This window comes from Lytechinus variegatus, chromosome 6 (assembly GCF_018143015.1).
Source record: "Lytechinus variegatus isolate NC3 chromosome 6, Lvar_3.0, whole genome shotgun sequence".
Classification (NCBI taxonomy): domain Eukaryota; kingdom Metazoa; phylum Echinodermata; class Echinoidea; order Temnopleuroida; family Toxopneustidae; genus Lytechinus; species Lytechinus variegatus.
In genome coordinates, this window is record NC_054745.1 from 21,641,794 (window position 1) to 21,662,862 (window position 21,069).

The 21,069-nt window shown below is 38.0% G+C and overlaps 2 protein-coding genes across 3 annotated transcripts in view; one reads left to right on the forward strand and one right to left on the reverse strand.

Moving 5' to 3' along the window:
- Positions 1–331: 331 nt before the first annotated feature.
- Positions 332–21,069, reverse strand: part of LOC121417198 (actin-like protein 6B) — a 50,255-nt gene continuing 29,517 nt past the window's right edge. Inside the window, exons 8-13 of one of the 2 annotated variants that reach the window (XM_041610812.1) lie at positions 12,322–12,470; positions 9,827–9,941; positions 8,135–8,215; positions 4,662–4,757; positions 2,242–2,352; positions 332–947 (exon numbers count right to left, since the gene is read on the reverse strand). In XM_041610812.1, the coding sequence (XP_041466746.1) occupies positions 867–947; positions 2,242–2,352; positions 4,662–4,757; positions 8,135–8,215; positions 9,827–9,941; positions 12,322–12,470 (633 nt within the window). In that variant the 3' untranslated portion in view covers positions 332–866. Of the gene's footprint in view, positions 948–2,241; positions 2,353–2,879; positions 2,952–4,661; positions 4,758–8,134; positions 8,216–9,826; positions 9,942–12,321; positions 12,471–21,069 lie in introns of those variants that run through there. The other variant, XM_041610813.1, reaches the window with a different exon arrangement.
- LOC121417197 (protein slit-like) lies at positions 15,410–19,501 on the forward strand. Its single transcript, XM_041610811.1, has one exon. The coding sequence runs from the start codon at positions 15,953–15,955 to the stop codon at positions 18,689–18,691; it is 2,739 nt and encodes a 912-aa protein (XP_041466745.1). The 5' UTR covers positions 15,410–15,952; the 3' UTR covers positions 18,692–19,501.

The window sequence follows — 21,069 nt, forward strand, 5'->3', positions numbered from 1 at the left end:
TTACAATTTGAATTATTTGATTTGTGACATTATATGCGAGCAGCTTTCATACATATCGTATGGTAAAAACTCAATAAAAGGCATTATTCTCAAAAAACTAAAATGTTTTTTTATTGTACTTTCAGTATCATCAATACACAAATCGCTTCACACCCGTTCCTAATAAGAAAACAAAGACTACGTCATCATGAACCATTAGAAAATTAAAATTCATACATTTTATATGAAATAACACAAGGGCATCTGCTTGTTTATGACGTCATAAATCCAAGGCTTAAAATTTTGATAACTTTCTTAATTGTTCATAGATTTTCCTCAAACCTTCAACAACATTTGTCATCATTTTTCTGCTATTTCTTCAGGGTGAACTTCCATTGTAGCTCATCATAAGTTTATTTGTTTATCTTATTGTGGAAATAAATGATGTAAATATATAGTCGAACTACAGATTGTCTGATTCAAAGGCATAAAATAACCCTAATTTGACTTTAATTAACCAGAGCTCCAAGGTCTCACCTGTCACCTGTGATTTGTTATAAAAATTACGCCTACAATCTTTTGGCTTAGAATGATGAATTCCATGTGTAGGAAAGAATAAAGGTAAAAAAAAGTAAAAAAATTCAGGAAAACTGTTGTACTTAAATGCGGTTTAAATCAGTTTGAAAGAAAGGCACTGATTAATGCGCGGCATTGAGTACACTGCTATTGACCAATCTCTTAAAATTAACATGAAGGATTGATGACACACCTTGGTGCAACTTGCGAGCATGCATGACGAAATGCATGAAATCGCTGTCATGAAATTCCAAATTGTATCCCAAGTATTTTATGTCCATCCTAATGGGGTCGTAGGGGATTGGTCACTCTCATGGGCATTTCTTGTCGACAACCGACTTCCCTTGTTCTTCATATTCCTGCTTCGATATCCACATCTGTTGGAATGTACCCTGTGAGGTAAAATATAAATGTGAGAGAGAGAGAGACAGAGAGGGAGAAAAGGAAAGAAAGAAAGAGGAAAGAAAGAAAGAACGAAGGGGGGGGGGTATAACAAAGAGAGATAGAGACATTGAATGAGAGATAGAGGCAATTAGACAGACACAATTGATTAGGAGACAAAAATAGATTAGCAAATAATTTTTTTTTTTTCAATTTGTTTCCCCTCCACAGGGATTTTATTATTATTCAAACATAACAAGATATCTTTTCAATGACAAATCAAATTAATAACAACGAAATACAGTACAACAGTAATTGCAACAAATATATAAATTGAACTGTCAGGTTCACATAATAGTAAACAATTTAAGAAACAAGCGAGGAGTAAATGAACAATAATATTCATAAGTATAATTGTACATGGAAAGGGAAATGAACAGATCACCTCATGTAAACATGGCACGTAATTGAAACCATTTCTTTGTAAACTTTACCATTTTACAATTTGACTCTGCGATATATTTTTCATTCTTGAAATAATTCTGAAGTGCAAATTTGATATTATCAAAAACAGGTAATTGACGTTTTACTCTGAAAGTGTAAATCATTTCACAGTAGATCTCTAAATAAAAGGGGTGTTCGTTTTGTTAATGATATTTTAGATGTACATGGCAATTTCCTCTCTTTGAATGACCTTCAGGAAAAATACAATGTTCAAATAAATTTTGTTTTTTACCGTGGATTATGTGATGCTATAAGAGACGGTTATAGCAATGGCACACACTTTAGCAAGTTCCAAGAACCTATTAGCCCTGATACAATAGCACTTGTTATGAAATATGATAAAGGTTGTTCACACATCTATACGATGCTTAAAAAGAAAAGAAAAGTGGAGTGTAAAAGTTTTCTTAAGTGGAAGTGTATATTCGATATGAATGACAAGCAATGGCAGATTAGCAAATAAATCGTAATTTTCTACCAACACCCAATCAGTCTTACTGAACCATGGTAGCTCAAAACTTCCAATATGTTATATGAACAAAGATAAAATCTTTGAATTTCCATGTAGTCCCAGCTACAAATTTCCACGTAGTTATAGCTAAAAATTTCCATTTAGTCCCAGCTACGAATTTCCATGTTATTCTAGCTACAAATATGTAGTCCCAGTTATACAAATAATTGTTAGCACTTATCAGTGATGTCAAATATACATGTAGTCCCAATGATACAAATAATTGTTGGTGCTTACCAGTGATGCCAAATGATCATGTAGTCCCAGTGATACAAATAATTGTTGGTGCTTACCAGTGATGCCAGTATAGAGCCACCTATCCAAGAGCTGAATCTCCTCTCTGTTGAACTGAATCTCTTCTCTGATGAACTGGTGCTGGAGTAGATCAACTTTAGTTTCATATTCTGACCAATCAAATCATACGACAGAGAATGGATTCATGACAATTCAAGAAAATTCAAGAAAATTGACCAATCAAAAGATATAGAAAAGAGAGTCATAAAAAAAGATCAACTTTAGATACATATTCTGACCAATCATATGATATGATAGAGAATGAATTCATGAAAATTCAAGAGAATTGACCAATCAAAAGATATCAAAGAAAAGGGAATCATAAAAATAGATCAATTTTAGTTTCATATTCTGACCAATCAAATGATACGACAGAGAATGGATTCATGACAATTCAAGAAAATTCAAGAAAATTGACCAATCAAAAGATATAGAAAAGAGAGTCATAAAAAAAGATCAACTTTAGATACATATTCTGACCAATCATATGATATGATAGAGAATGAATTCAAGAAAATTCAAGAGAATTGACCAATCAAAAGATATCACAGAAAAGGGAATCATAAAAATAGATCAATTTTAGTTTCATATTCTGACCAATCAAATGATACGACAGAGAATGGATTCATGACAATTCAAGAGAATTGACCAATCAAAAGATATCATAGAGAAGGGAGTCATACAAATAGATCAATTTTAGTTTCATATTCTGAATAATCAAATATGATAGAATTAATGTATCCTTCATGAAAAATTATGAGAAGTTGCCATATTTCTTCTTATTCTTTTAATCTTCTCTCCTTTAACTTTTCTATAATTTTTTTTTTCCATTTCCCTCCTTTAAAAAAAATTCTTCTCCACTTCCTCCCCTTCCTTTTTAATCCTCTTCACCCCTAACCTTCAACAATCAAGGCAAGAGGGCCATATTACATAATAATTAACATTCTTCTTTAAGTCCTGTCACATCGTTCCATGCAAGCCTTGCGGGTGAGTTGCAGGCAATTACCCACACAACTCAACCACAACCAATGTTTTGAGCACGTTTAAAACTTTGCTGCGTTCAAATCAGACTTGTGTGCAAGATACTGTCAATGGTTTATTTTCAATTCGTCTAATGCCCATTCGTCCAGCTGCCAACTCGTTTACTACAGGGTTCCCACAGAAGTTTGAAAACAGAATTCCATGACTTTTCCGTGACTAAATTGCTGCTTTCCATGACCTCCCACGACGTCCCGGGAGTTATGTAGAATTTGGGATGTCACAAAAGTGGGAAAAACGGAAATCATGAACATTGATTATAATAGCAGTGTATGAGAGTTACGAGACACAACAAACTGGAAAGCTGCCATAGCCAGGAAGTAAATGCAATTCCATGACTTTTCACAAATTCTCCAAATGCCCTGACTTTTCATGACCACAAATTTTTCCAGGATTTTCCAAGAATGTGGGAACCCTATACTATCATTTGGCCTACCATCAGTTCGTCCACTATCCACATGGTCTAATTGCCAATTCGTCCACTCACCATTTCGTCTAATAGCCAGTTGGTCCAATAGCCATTTAGTCCCTATACCGTTTGGTCTAATTGGACTAAGTGTTAATCGTGCAAAATGAATTTTACAGTTATGAGACGAAATGGTTAGAGATGAGCTGGTGAATAGACAGTGATGAGTGGACCAAATGGTTGTTGGATGAAATGTTGATGGACAGAACATGTGGACTATTAATGAAGGTAGACCGTGTGGTGAGTGGACGAGTTGGTAGTAGACAAATTGGCAATTTAACAATGGCAGTGCGGTTGACCTTGCACGCAGCAGTGTGACAGGACCTTAAACCCAATGGCCCGTATTCTGAACTCTGGTTTTAATCAAACCATGGTTAAAAGTTGTGGTTTAACTATGGAGAGCCGATGGTGGCACTAATCTCCAACAGTACAACTTCAATGTATGAGCTTTCTCTCAAATCATTTTTAAAGGTTTCGGAAGGATAAATGAGATAGCTTGGCACCATTCACGAGTTAGGAAAGAGCACATTAAACATCAGAAACATACAATGTTAGGAAAATTTTTGGACATTTTTGGCTTTCCATAATTTTAGACCATGGTCTATTAAAGATAAACCTGACTTCAGAATACGAGCCAATATCTCACCATCTCTCTTTCATGAGCAACCTGAGTCATGATCATTTGAGTGCATTACAATTGTAATCATTAAACTACTGTTTTTTCATTCATTCATTCATTCATATGTGACAAAAATCAATACAGGAAGGGTCTGCGTAAGTGGTCAAATGGACATAGTTTATGTAAAGCACAAAACTTGTCACATGAAGCCGAAAGAGAATATTCATTTCAAGAAGGTCCGCGAAATGGGTGCAAGGATCTAAAAAATTTCAATTCAGTATTCATTGAAAACTTACAGCTGGTATTTTGCTCTGTAGATCCCTATGCAGTCTGTCGGTGAAGCCTCGTAATAAACTATTACCTCCTGTCACAATAACATTGCTGAAGAGAGCCTGGAGAGAGAACATCAAATAAATAGCACTGACATTTATTTTAACATCACTCTTATTGACCAACACAAACTTCAACATACTTTCTGTGAGTATAATTAATACTACTACTATTACTAATAAAATAATGATGATAATAATAACAATATGAAGCTTTTATATAGCGCTTAATACAATACAGTTTATAAGCGGTTTACAACTTATAGATTGAAGGTAAATAAAACTAGGACACTAGCGTACCTAAGGGGGGGGGGTCAATTTTTTTTTCTGTTAATACAAAATTCTTTATTTGTGGTTGAAGACCTTTTTCTTTTTTTGCTCGTCAATTTTTTTTTCTAATACCAAATCCATTTGTGGTTGAAGAGATTTTTTTTTGCTTGACAAAATATCCTCCAAAAAATTTGCACCCCGTTCGGAAAATCCTGGGAACGCCGCTGAATTGACATAGGAACAAAGTATGAATTCTAAATTTACAACATTAAGAGGTAAGTAAATATCAATCCCATGACTACAAATCAATAAATGCAATCGCAAGATAACAATAGATAGCTGGTCATTACAATAGCTTTACTTGTTTTGTTGATTGAAAAGAACAATACATAAGCACTTGAAAAAAGTATGAAAGTGTAAATCCCCCACATCTCTGTAATAAGACTCTTACTTTCCCCAAATTGTTATTACTATTATTTGTTCACCATTTAAAATAGCCAAACAGAACTATTGAATGATGACAATACAAATAATGACATAACAAAAAAAAATTCCCCTTCTTAATTGATTCGGTTCCAGTAGGCAATGAATTAACCTGCTTTGTACAGTAATCACCTGGTTCCAGTAGACAATGGCTTAATCTGTTGATTACTGAATTCTGTGATTCACATAGACTTTGTGCATATATCACTCGGTTCCAGTTGGAAATAGGTTAACCTGTTATATGCTGAGTTCTGTGATTCCTATAGGCTTTGTAACGGAATCACCTGGTTCCAGTAGGCAATGAATAATCTGTTGACTACCGAGTTCTGTGATTCCCATATGCTTTGTACAGAGATCACCTGGTTCCAGTAGGCAATGGATTAATCTGTTGACTACCGAGTTCTGTGATTCCCATATGCTTTGTACAGGGATCACCTGGTTCCAGTAGGCAATGGATGAATCTGGTAAATACAAAGTTCTGTGATTCCTATAGACGTTGTACAGGGATCACCCAATAGTCGGTTAACCTGTTGACTACCGAGTTCTGTGATTCCTATAGGTTTTGTACATAGAACACCTGGGTCCTGTAACACAAAGGTTAGCAATTGATCGTACGCTTGATTTTCACAATTGATTGTACATTGTAGTCAATGGAATCAATCGTAGAAAAATGTTCTACGATCATTGGTAAGTTTTGTGTTACGGGCCCCTGGTTCAAGTAGGCAATTGGGTATAAGCTTTTTCGATATACTGGTATTAGTAATACCGTTCGGTATGAAAGTCATACCGGTATGGATACCGCCGTTGAAATTTCAATACCGAAATACCGTCATACCAAAAGTTGAAAATATACCGGTATTTTCTTCTGTATTGTCGTTTATGGGTATTTTTACAGTAAAATTAAGCCAAAACAATAAGTTCTTTGGCTCTCTCAACGTATTTAATGAAATCAGAATCCAATAATCTAACCTCGAAATGAATACATCGCCCCTTAACTACTGTCTGAGCTCCGTTAGCCGCTGCATAAGGCCTCGGCCCCACCGCTAATGATACTGGGGTGCATGTCGGCTCAGCTCCATGCACTCGTGTACACAGCTACAGTATAAACAACGAAGTCGACCGAGACGGAGAGCATTTCATGAAGAGTTTTTTTCAGTGGTTTCAACAACAGATTTGCTTTCCGCCAATCACATGCGAGGGTTTCCTAGCTTGTAACATCCCTCTACAAAAACAAAATCACTGACAAAACTCTTTTTGAAACACTCCCTAGCCTGCCTTTTGACCACGTGGTGTATTGCGGGCTTCAACAAAGTATCAACCTTGGCTTGGGGCGTTGACAGACAAACCACAGGGATTAACACTTGTTTTTTCTTTATGCAAGTTTTTTTTTCTCGGACTGCTCTTGAATTGTTTCAATTATGACAAGTTTACTTTTATACTATAAGCCTGCTACAAAAATCGTCTGACCCCCCCCCAAAAAAAATAATAAATACATTAATGAATAAATGAATTAAATATGAAAATAAAAAAGACAGAAAATGTTGATAACATTAACAGGAAAAAAAATGTTACGCCATCCCTCTTTGTTTATTTTGATCTGTGAAGTGATCGTAAATGGAAGAAAGTGGCTGAGAATATTTGTGTGATTTGTGATGGGTGTTGTATCCGTTTTGTGCATGTGCGGTCATGAATAAAATAAAATAAACTATTGGATTGATTGTATGATGGTCTCGTGGCGTGATAAGATGTTGATCAACTAAAATTTGGCATGTGTGAAAGATGAAATTGACAAAAAAGAGGGGAAGATTGAGATTCGGAGAAGAGGAGGATGTTGATTGTTCGTGGTAAGAGAGGGGTGGTGACGGGGAGAGAATGGGCCGATGGGAAAGAGAGAGTGAAGAATTAAGGGGCTGGGGAGATAAAGAAAAACAAAAGCAAGAAAAAATGAGTGAGAAAGAGGCAGCCGGGGGATAAGAAGTTTAGGGGGGGTTACTTGTAGACAACGTGCAGATTCACAAGGGGGGGGGGGGGTTCAACACAATGGACATTTATAAGAAAAGTTATGTACGAGACGTCAAAATTTGAGGTCAACAAACTTCGAACCTTCGACGAACACGTGTTGATGTGAGTGGTAAACAAAAGGGGCGAATCTGAATGTGAATGAGTGGGGCCAGATCGGTGAAGGGAAAATCACGCATATATTCTTGACAGTTTTAGCAGGGAATTTTGGTGCTTGGAAGTTAGGGCATGTACACACGTTTAGCAAAGTAAGTAGCAGTGAGTTTGTGCGGTGTAGCATTTGGCAACTTGACTTATTGATTTCGTACCATGTGCTTGCTGAGATAATTTTGCGCACATGCACAGGTAATTCACAGCTCTCGTTGGGGAGAGAGCATGATCGTATAACTTTTGGTAAAGAAAGAGAAAGTTTTTGTCAATGAGAACGGACCATGCTGAGCATTCCTCAGCTGACCACAAGCATCCCCTCTTTATCCGAGGCCATATCAGGGCTAAACAAACATTGGACACTGTTTGCACAATAAATTGGGAATTTACTCGGTATTAGTCGGTATACCGGTATTGAAGCTATTAGTAATACCGGTATTGAAAATATCAATACCGAAAAAGCTTAATTGGGTATACCTAAGCATATCATGTATACTGTAGAGATGTATAGGCCTACTTACCCCTCTGATATCGACATCACATAGTCCCACGCTAGTGGTTACGACGTGGCTCATACTTAGCATACTATTACCATCAGCACCCTAGATAGGAAATACGAAAGGAAGGAGGAGAGTAAGAAGGGTGAAGAAATGGAAAGAGAAATAAGGAAAGAGAAAGATGAAGAATAAGATGGGTTGAATAAGAAGGATGAAGAAGAAAAGAATGGTAGGACAAAGAAGCATAAAGATATGAGGATTAGAGAGAGGAGGAAGAAGGTTTGAAAGAAGATGGAAAAGAGGAAAAAGGGAAAGAAAAAGGAGGAGGAGGAGAAGAAGAAAAAGAAAAAGGAGGAGAAGAAACAGGAGAAGGAAAATAAAAGGAGAAGAAGAAGGAGGAGAAAGAGGAGAAGAAGTGGAAGAAGAAGAAGAAAAAAAGGAGAAAGAGAAGGAAAAAAATAAGAAAGAAAGGAGGAAGGAGAGAGAGAAAAAATACAGAAATCAAAACAAAATAACATAAAGAATATTGTAGACTACATATTGATCTTACATGTATATCTGGTGGGTGTTCCATAAAGCTGTTTGTATTGAAGTTAAGAGAGACTTTAAGAACGACTGGTGAACCTTTTTTATGAGCTACGTAATCCCAAATGAATATCATTTACCACAAGAAAGGGTCTCCAGTCACTCTTAACTTATGAACAACTTTATGAACAGCCCCCATCAGATAAACGAAAATCAGATTGCGGCAGGAGGCTTTTTAAAAAACGTTTTTGCTCAAATAATAATAAAGGATTTGTATAGCGCATGTATCCACCTTGCTAGGTGCTCAAAGCGCTCCTATATTACCCCGGCTAAGCTGGTCTACCGATTATGGTGCGCAAAGCCTTTTGAGGAATTACTCTCGGCCGGTATCCAATTACCTGACCTGGGTAGAGTGCAGCACAGTGTAGATAAATTTCTTGCTGAAGGAAAGCACGCCATGGCTAGGTATCGAACCCACGACCCTCAGTCTGTTTAAAAAGCAAGAGTCAGAACCACTAGACCACGATGCACCCACAAACAAGACTTGACTCAATGCCCTAGCCCAAAGGGCATGGTAACTGCCTCACTTACAATATGCATTATTACATTCTTCAATTTTTTTTTTCCCGGGGGGGGGGGGGGTTGAGACAAGACAAGACCGTAGGCTTTTCCGTAGGCTTCTGAACAAAATTAATAGTTTGAAGACAGGGGGGGGGAGGCACCAAAACCCTCCCATGGGATCCCCACCTATGGTGTCTGTGTGGGGCCTACACCTCTCCTCTCACAGCAAAGAATATTATGACCACTATCAAAAAGTCACACTCGGCCAATCACATTGCAAGGTTGTATTTATATCAGTCTATCACAGTAGCTTATAACTTGCTCATCGATAACAAGTTTCATGAAAAAGGGACATGTATGTTGAGGCCTGGGGGTGTTTCACAAAGATTTAAGTATGAATGAAGTCACACTTATATGCCATTGCGTACATGATATGTAACATGCAATCTTATTGACCAATATGCAGTAGTGCGCGTCCTCGCATAATCTTACCAATGTGGTCATGCCTTTTATTTAAGTCAACTCTAAGTTGTACTACAATTTTTGTGAAACACCCCACAGGAGTGAATCTCTATACTGTTGCAAATTTGATGTACACTCATACAGTAGCGATTATGTTACCAACGTTACCTTGACGAGGGATGTGTCAAAGAGCTTTTCTGGAATGCGGTATCTCTCGGCACCAAACTCTCTGTTGTATCCGTTGGGGAATTCGTAGACTTCTGCCGGCATCTGTTCTGCGGTCCTATATCATAGGAAAAGAGGAGATTTTCAATAGTAACCAGCACCATCATTTTAATACATGTATCCCCCACCATAATCCTCATCATCCCACTCCCCTGAAAATAGCAATACCCCTAGCCCAGTGGATTAGTCTCCGGACTTTGAAACAGGGGGTTGTGGCGTAGCCATGGCGTAATTTCCTTCAGCAAGAAATTTATCCACATTGTGCTGCACTCAACCCAGGTGAGGTGAATGCATGGGTACCTGGCAGGAATTTATTCCTTGAAATGCGTGTGTGCTGTAATCATAGTAATTACGGCTGCCAAGCTACAGCTGGGGTAATAATATCCAAGTCCTTTGGAAGCGCATAGAGACATTATTCATAATTGTGATATGCACTATACAAGAACTGTTTATTATTATTATTACCAATAATTTCTTCTACTCTTTCCACCACCGTCACAAGTTATTTTACAATCTCTATGCAGTCACTGCAGCATCTCTATTCCTATTTTGATCATCATTACCATCAATGCCATCATCAACATCGACGATGTTACTAGAAACATTATTCAAACAACATCACCACCATCATCATCACTATCATAACCACCACACCATCACCACTACCACCATCACCACCATCACCACCATCATCATCACTATCATAACCATCACACCATTACCACCATCATCATCACTATCACCACCACCACCACCATCATCATCACTATCATAACCATCACACCATTACCACCATCACCACCACTATCACCACCACCATCACCACTACCACCATCACCACCACTATCACCACCACCATCACCACTACCACCATCACCACCATCACCACCACTATCACCACCATCACCATCATCATCATCACTATCACCACCACCACCACCACCATCATCATCACTATCACCACCACCACCACCATCATCATCACTATCACCACCACCATCACCACCATCATCATCACTATCATAACCACCACACCATCACCACCATCATCATCACTATCACCACCACCACAACCATCACCACCATCATCATCACTATCACCACCACCACCACCATCATCTTCACTATCACCACCATCATCTTCACTATCACCACCACCATCACCATCACCACCATCATCACTATCACCACCACCATCACCACCATCATCATCATCACTATCACCACCACCATCACCACCATCATCATCACTATCACCACCACCATCACCATCACCACCATCATCACTATCACCACCACCATCACCACCATCATCATCACTATCACCACCACCATCACCACCATCATCATCACTATCATAACCACCACACCATCACCACAATCACCATTATCATTATTATTATTATTACCACCATCATCACCATTGTAAGCTTCACCTCCACCACAGTCATAACTACTTTCCATCACATTCTTCCTCTACATGATCAATGCTTTCAAAACATTGTCCAAACAACACTAACGCCACTATCATCATTATCATAACCTTCACCATCACCACCATAACGATGATCATCACCACCATCATCATCATCATCATCATCATCATCATCATCATCATCATCATCATCATCCTCATCAACATTATCATCATCATCACCACCACAACCCCCACCACCACCATCATCATCATCATCATCATCACCATCATCACCACCATCATCATCATCATCATCACCATCATCATCATCATCACCATCATCACCACCATCATCATCACCATCATCACCACCACCATCATCATCATCATCATCATCATCATCATCATCATCATCATCATCACCATCATCACCACCATCATCATCATCATCATCATCACCATCATCATCATCATCATCATCACCATCATCATCATCATCACCATCATCACCACCATCATCATCATCATCATCATCATCATCATCATCATCATCATCATCACCATCATCATCATCATCATCACCACCATCATCGTCATCATCATCATCATCATCATCATCATCATCATCATCATCATCATCACCATCATCATCATCATCATCATCATCATCATCATCATCATCATCATCATCATCATCACCATCATCATCATCATCATCACCACCATCATCGTCATCATCATCATCATCATCATCATCATCATCATCATCATCATCATCATCATCATCACCATCATCACCACCATCATCATCATCATCATCATCATCATCACCATCATCATCATCACCATCACCACCACAATCAGTTCCCACAATCACGACAGCCATCACTACCTTCAACATCAACAATGCTGCAAACATAAACCGGACACCACCATCAACATAACTCTTCCCACCACAACTACCCTCTTTTCCATTGCTTCTGCAACGTCAACTGACACCGTGAACCACTCCACAACTTACTCCTCATCATACGGCGAATCCATCACCTGGAGAGTAGCGGCCTGGAAGTCCTGTATCAGAAGCCTGTCCATGTAACTCTTCCACGATCTCGTTACATTGGGCAGTTCTTTCTCCTTGAAGTTTGGTGGGGCGCCCTCTTTGACAGATTCCTATGAGCAATAAAAATGAAAATAAAAAGAAAACAATTTTTCAGCTTTTCACAATCAATTTAGTTTTTACCTTGTGAGCTTTCGCCTACTCGTTTCTGCAGGCTTCTTCAGACTAGCGCTGACATGCCATAGATGGGGTAGTATTGGCAGTGCGGCAGACATGACAGCAATGTTTAATAAAAGACCACATATAAAAAACAAACTTATTTTAAAGTGGAATCCAACCTTGGTCATAACTTGTTGTGTGAGAGAGGAGAAAATACAAAGTAAAACAGAATGGTGAAAGTTTGAAAGAAATACAACAAGCAACAAGAAATTTACGGCTGTTTTTAAATCTAGATACCTATTCAATTTTGACAAGTGGTAGGGACAACTGTCCCAAAGGCCAAGTACTTTATCAGGGATTTATGATTTTCCATTGAGTACCTATTCCCCAGGGGTAGTGATCAAAACATACAGGTAACTAATAAGGTAGCACTTTCTTTTATGTCTTCATGAAAGAAAAATATAATTTGAAGTTAAACTTTTGAAAAAGAAATAACAATTTTTTTTACATATCTGAGTAAATAGTAGTCCTTGCGTTACTTGTACATCACTATGACATCAGTCACCAACACAGCCAATATGAAGTCCCTAGGGGTATAGTTACTACCAGTACCAATTTCTGCAACACTTCATAATTTCTTTTATTGCTTATCTCATATTGTTCAACCTTTCCCCTAGATCTTCTTGTTAAGAGCTTTGTTTATTTCTATGAGCGTCTGAAACAGCTAAATTACCAATTGAAAGTCTCTGGATATGGACGCAATAATTAAATTACTTTCAATGAGAGTCACTTTCAATGTCCTACTAACATTTGGACCTGGTTTCATAAAACTTGTTATAATAACAAATGAGCAATAATAGTTTAAAGCTATTGAAATAACCGAATTTGATTGGCCAATAGTAAACTTGTTATACATGTACACATCTATATTGTTATTGTATCATGTCTACATTTGGTGGGATCCCAGTCATCAATCAATTCTGGGCAGATGTACAGTCAATACAGGGTGTCCCACAACTGCAAATGAAATAGACAAATGACCTATCATTGTTAAGCTTAGAGTCTGCTCTTTCATTTGAATTAACTAAGATTATTCCTCGTTCATGAATGAGAGAGCAAGAACAATTTGGAGAAAGGAAACCAAAAAGTCACTTGGCGGGCAGTATCCGAGTTTCAAAAAGAAAATAACATTAAAAAATTTCAATATCTGCTTTTTAATTCGATACCTCAATTACAGAAAACGGCCAAGAAATAACAAAGTTCTGTTTATTTGAAAGAAGGCTTGAATTCCAATAATTAAATGAAATGAACAGGTTTCACAGGATAGCTTTCAGCCTTACTCCACACCCTGTTTGTTGACAATCAGTAATGCATAAAGTCTTTTCTTATACCATGTGTAACTTAGGTGTGAAACCGGTGAAAACATGTACTACATGCATATAATTGAAATTATGGAAATACAAGCAATGTATCGAAGAAAATATATCTTTGTTATTTCTTGATAATTTTCTGCGATTTAGCCATCATTATCATATTAAAGAGCAAATATTGAACTATTAGGCATGTGATTTTCTTTTTGACATATTGATATCCCCCACCAAATGACTTTTTCATATCCTTTCTTCAAATTGTTTTTATTCACTCATGCACTGATGAGAAATCTTGTATGTTATACCAGCTGAAAGAGGAGATTCTAAGCTTTACAACGGTAGGTCATTTTTGTCTATTGTATATGTGATTAAATTATGATAAATCATTGCTTAATCTTGGTTTTGTTTTTTGTGGGGTGTGCTGTATACTAAAGTCCCAAGAATTCTGATTTCTAAAATGAAAATACCTTGCGCCCCCGTGTTCTATATATCGTCGCACACACCACGAACCGTCCTCTCTGCGCACTTCAATGCTAAAGTTCAGCGAACTTTATCTATTCCACGAACCGTCCTCTCTGTTACGTTGCCCACTGTGGAGTAAATAATTAACTTTAAGAAAATATAAAGATACGGGATGAAACTTTGGAACCTGAACTTTTTAACGAAGACACTGGTAAATAATTTGCACTCCTAGTAGGTGCACTTATTGCTGGTTTAAAAAAAACTTTTCTTTATATGCGTTTTCTGCAAAAGTAACTTTCGCATAGAAGTGCGCAGAGAGGTCGGTTCGTGGTGCGTGCGACGATATGTACAGCATATTGTATGACTTTCAGTGAAAAGCAACAACATATCAAAAAACAATGTTCCATACATTAAGAAAACATGAGTTTCCACTTTCCACACTTTTAAAGGAAACATTGAACAACTATCTAAAAAATATAGTGATTGGATATCTGTATGTTATATCATGATACTACGTGTACAAAACAATATCTTTACATAATCAGCATATTCAAGATTCAAAAGACTGTTGTTTCATATAAAAAGGGAAAAAAATAATTTTTGGGGGCAAATAAAACCAATTATTTCCTGCTAAAATGCTAAATACACCCACTAATTTTTTTTTATTTCATACAGTTCAACTAGTGGTTGCTTTAGGGAAAGAAAAGATAAAAAAAGAGAGAAGGTAGGAAAAACTCAAGAAATAGAATACCATTCATCTTTATTGATTTGAGTACTCAGAACATGTTTGCTTTATTAAAGGAAGTGAAACATTAAAACCCTGCATCCTGGTAATAAATTTATCCAGTTATCAAAGCATGTCAAAGTTTTCTTTCAAAAAATATGATTTTTATTACTAACAGACCTGAAATTGAAAGTAGAACAGCTATAAAATAGACTCATTACTACTTATTGTTTTCTTATAAAAGCACAATTAGGTTGCAACCTTCAAGTTATGTACATGTATTTCAGAGTGATTAACAATCCCATTGTTATCATGTGCTACCTGACCTTGGACACTCGGTTATCAAACTATGATTTTGTGGTTTTAAGTTGCATTCCAGCTCCAGAAACTCTGACTCTATTCATCAGTCTGCTATCAATACACTGATGAAATCATTGATTTGCGTAATGATCTGTCCCTTGCAACTTCTTCTTTGCAATCCTTAAATTTGCTTCAGACTGTTTTAAGTCATATCTGCACAGGAGCATAACACATCAATTTTGCAGCTGCATTGTTCTTCATGTCGACAATGAAGATGAGATGATTATTCAGCAGCAAATGTCGCTACGGACAACCTTTCAAGGGGAGGAGGTCTATGGACGAGGCAAGATTCCTGACTCTCTTCTAGCAATTTAAAGTGATTACGACATTTACTTTTGCAGTGGTGACATCGCAATTTGGAAGACACTTCCAACCTGCAGTTTGTCATTGTACACATACATGCAGCTTTGGCTTTTCTGAAACCAAAAAGGAGATGCTGATTTTGTACTTGTGAAAATAGTTTTAAAGCACTGCCTGAAGGCTAGGATCGTTAATTTGTGAAATCTTCGAGATCGCAATCATGCTAGCTTTTTATGCCACCATGAACGCCTCAAAAGTTTCCTCCCGTCTGGGGATACTGCTCTTTACCATGTCCCTGCTTTTGGCCGAGTGGCCTGTCAAGGATGTTTCAGGAAGTCTCAGCTCTGAGTCGACCAAAGGATGCATCCTCAAGAATACACACCTTGGAACAAAAGCCATCTGCACTCACCTACACCTGAAATCTGTTCCTCAGGATCTTCCACCCAATGCAGTAACGGTCGATCTCTCCTTCAATACAATACCAACATTGTTTAATGGTTCGTTTGCAAATCTTCCAAATATCACTTCCTTAGGACTTGAACACAATGTTCTGTTGACGATAGAACATGGTGCCTTTGAGCCTCTGAGCCATCTCAGGAAATTATCTCTAAAACACAACAGATTGGATTCTCTACCCTCAGGGTTGTTCCGTGAAAACCGTTTCCTCTCTATACTAATTCTCGGCAAAAACAGATTGGTTTCTTTCCCACGCAGTGCACTTCCTTGGTCCAACAGCATCACAACCCTTGATGTATCTCAGAATAGAATCGCTTTCCTTGATGCCCTTGACTTTGAACCGCTACAGAACTGCTCACTGGAAAGACTTTATCTTGGAAGAAACGCCTTACATACTCTTCCTTTCAAGGTATTCTCCACTTTAAATACAGTGAAATGGATGTCGCTGTCAAAGAACAATTTTCAAAACTTTACCCCATCTGCGGTTTTAGGGAGAAGTGCTATTACACATCTAGAATTAAGTTCTTGCAATATTGAAAATATAATTTCACAGAACAAATCTCACATTGCTCTAGTTAACGGGCCAATATCTATGATACTCATGAAAGCAAACAAAATACGCCATTTACCTGATTATGCGTTTTGGGGGTTCAATCAGACAAAAACTATTTTGCTTCACAACAGCAGAGTTGCCAGTTTATCTAGTAAATCATTCTTTGGATTGGACAACCTAATTGATTTGGATTTGTCTTTTAATCTCTTGACAGCTCTGAGCTTGAAGACATTCTCCTGCCTGCACATGTTATCCACACTTAAGCTGAATGGTAATCAGATTGCAAGAATATTTATTGATTTAGTATCAGGCTTATCCTCACTCTCCCACCTCAACTTAGCACATAATAATATAGAAGAAATTCCTAGGAGTAACGTGACAATTCCTTCAGTAGAATATATAGACCTGTCTTTTAACAAATTCAAAACGATAAGAAGGTTCTTTATGTGGAGTTTCACAAATCTTCAAATTCTGAACATGTCCAACAATGACATCTCTCAGTCGTACTCCCCATACTCTTTTATCAACTTGAGACATCTTCGAGAGCTGCATCTCACCAACGAGTATCAGCAACTCATCAACAGCGCTTTTCGCTACCTGGGACATCTGCAAGTGTTGGATTTGTCCTTTGCTCCATTAAAAATGACCACTTTGAGGCAATTTACAAATGCTTCATCGCTCAATAGGCTAATCATGCGAGACTGCAGCTTGAAAAGTGCAGATATACACAATGCTAAGAAAAATAGGACCCTCTTTTGGGGATTAAATTCACTGAAAGTTTTGGACCTGAGACAAAATCAGTTTGACATATTAGCACCAGGTACATTCAACCCAATGAAAAAACTCAGGGTTCTTTACCTGTCTCAGTGTACAATATCAGTTCTGAGCTGTGGTGTCTTTGATAGCCTGACTGCCCTCACAACTCTGGACGTCCGGGACAATGCGATTACGAAGGTGCCCGAGTCCCTGCTTCAAAGGCAACACCACCTTGCTGTTCTGTTCTTAGGCAATAATAAACTTGAGACCATTCCAGGAACATTGTTCAAGGAAACCACCTCTTTGCACAGTCTGTTCATCCAACAAAACAGAATTACCACCATAGAACCTATGACGTCCTTCCCAACGAATACGACACTGAGAATAGATGCAGCTGGAAATCCATTCTCCTGTACTTGCCAACTGAGTTGGTTTGTGAAATGGCTTCGTTCTGGCAACATTGAACTCAGGCGTCCAAAGCAAACTCTCTGCTCACTAACATCAATCAAAGCAGAGGTGGATTCACCTATACTAACATTTAACCCAGACAAATATTGTGGACTAGACTTTGTGATGATCACTAGTGTATCCCTTTCAGGTCTTGTGGTATTGGTGATTGGCCTGGTGACTTACCGGCAGCGATGGTGGCTGAACTACAAGTTCTTCCTCCTGAAGCTAGCCATCTGTGGCTACGAAGAAATCAACCATGAATTTGATGCGCAGGACTACGAATACCAGCTAAACATTATGTATAACGAAGACGACCAGGAATGGGTTGACGGCATCCTGAAGCCAGTTCTGCAGGAAAGGTTTCCACATCTCCAAAAGGTGGCCTTTGGTGACAATGACCTCAACATTGCGATGTTCTACTTCAATGCTCTTCACTATGTTGTTGATAACAGCTTCAAGACAGTCCTCTTGATCAGCTATAACTGTATAAATGATGCATGGTTCTTGACCAAGTTGCGCATCGCCCTGGAACAAATCAACGATACCAAACTGGACATGGTCATCCTGATTTTCCTTGAGGACATCCGGGATGCTGACCTTCCGTACCTAGTTCGGTTGTTCCTGAGTAAGAACAAACCTTACATGCTCTGGACAGATGATGAAGATGGTCAAGAACTCTTCTGGGCTCAGTTTGAGAAGAGCATGAGATCCAATAGGGCTATCAATAGTGTTATACCTGTTTAATCTATTTTAAAATCAATAGGTGATCAAGATTTTTTTTCCACTTGTCCTCGCCAGGACCCCGTTGCAGAAGGTTACTTCAATGGTGTCAAACGCGTCCATCAAGTGATTACTTCCAGTTTTGATTGGCTGTGGAGTGCTATGACCACGGAGGATGACATTGGATGGTAAAGTTACCATAGTAATAACTTTTCTGCAACAGGAACAGGAAGTGCTACTCTGTATTTCATTTCAGGATACTCCCTCTTTCTCCATGAAATCATACTGTTTTTGATACCCTTTTATACTTTCCTTTTCCACCATTTTTTTCATAAAGTTTTCTTCATGGTTGGCAGCTCTGAATACTAATTCTGGTCTTTGCTGCGTACACACTCTGTTGTACAAAAGTGTCGTCAGGGGTGTGAGTGGTAACAAATAAAAAGATCTGAAAAAAGCTGTTGAAGTGTTGAAAAAAAACTGAAACAGAAAGAGCTCCCACAGTTTTTGTTCAGAGGAAACCTGAAATAAACTGAAATTAAACTGAAAAAAAATCTGAACTCAGATAAAATTAAAAATCTGAACTCCCACACCTATGTATGGTTATCATACCCTGTCACATCTGCAAAACACAAAATACTGGTAGTAAAATGAAATATAGACCATATTTATACGCTGTTCCCCTGTTACTAGTTGTTTCACAACTGCCATATGACTTTTTGATGCCCTTTCTTCAAACTGTTTTTATTCACTTATGCACGGATGAGAAATCTTGTATGGTATACCAGCTGAAAGAGGGGATTTTAAGCTTTACAATGGTAGGTCATTTGTCTATTGTATATGTGATTAAGTTAGTGCTGCAGCCGAACCGCCGAACCGAACGGAAGTTCGCCGAACTTGGCACTTCCGAACCGGACCGAACCGAACTCAAAGGCCTGGTTCGGAAGTTCGGTAAAAAAAAGTATGTTTGTATGCAATGCGTGAATGCGATGACTAAATAGATTTAAGTATAAAATTAATAAAATATATATTGGTTAGTGATTGTGCACAAAGAGAATTCCACTCAATATATTTTTAAAATCCACTATGATAGCTCCCATCTTGTCTTTGATTGAACTGTTATCAACTTAAGAATATTTTATTAACATAAATATATTTTTTCTTGATAAAATGAGGGGGCATTTTGAAGCTAAACTCGGTATAAATGTGTGGTGTAATTACGTATTGCCGTAATCGATCGTGATCGTAATCGGACCTAATCATTTTGTATTTAATAAAGAAAAAGAACCAGACATAAATTCATTCCTCGTAAATGACAAAGTATGACAGTTTCGGTCTCGTGTTTGATTAAATTTTTATCATTTTCAATTTTTTTATAAACATGAATAGGCCTGGGAGTAAATATCGATTGATCGAATGGTTCGATTGGCATGCCGCCAATCACCAATCGATTAGCAAAATTTACACTAATCGAATGTTCGGCAGATCCCGATTATGACGTTGGGATAACTCTAATACCCAAGTAATAAAAATAAAATGACAAGAAAACAATGATGACAGCTGTTTTTACAGGTTTAAAAATTATGTTACCGAGGTAATGTTTCAAAAATTATCAATGATTGTATCACATTCACAGTTACATACCAACATGATAGCGCTCCGAAAATGTTAATCCCACCCGACCTTGCCCTCATACACAAAATAAGTCATTGTGTGCGTGCACAATAATAAGTAAACACATAACTAGCTCACTTGAGCTGATTGGACCTTCGGATAGCCAATGAAACTTTGGGAAACAAAGAAGCGGAAGGTATGTGGTTCCCTTATCAGGAAAGGTCATGACTTCAGAAATAAATTGACCCCTCCCCCATCTGTGTGTGTGTGTGCGTGTGAGGGAAAGAGAGAGGGAAGGATAGGGGGGAAGGATAGGGGGTGGGAGCCGGAGAATTTCTTTCATGTTTCAGAACAATGCAACCTTTTTTATATCCCCCTCAACCAATGAAAACTACATTCCAACACGCGCCCGCCTTCACCAGTACTTTCTCGACTAGTCTCCAAAAATAGACCCAGTTATACATGTAGGTGCAAATGATAAAAAAATCGTTATTTTGAAAGGTATTTCAAATGAAATATTTTTTTTAATACATGTGTAGCATCGTGGGCAGTGCCACAAGTGGAGGCGGGGACATGGTGTGGGCAAGGTAAGAAAATTTTCAAGTGAAATGCTCCACCTGGGCTCAGTCTCAAAGAATATACTTCATGAATGAGTTGTTTACGTCTTTGGACTCGGCGGGGCTGATTCATTTATATGCAGGGGTGTGGCACTTGGAGGGATGAATGCATAATACCAGGGTACCAGTATTGATTTAGGAAAGATTTTCATTGGAACAATAAACTGAAAGATT

Excerpts from the sequence above, each read along its gene's own strand:
- LOC121417197 (XM_041610811.1), top strand. The coding sequence starts at position 15,953 with ATGCTAGCTTTTTATGCCACCATGAACGCCTCAAAAGTTTCCTCCCGT.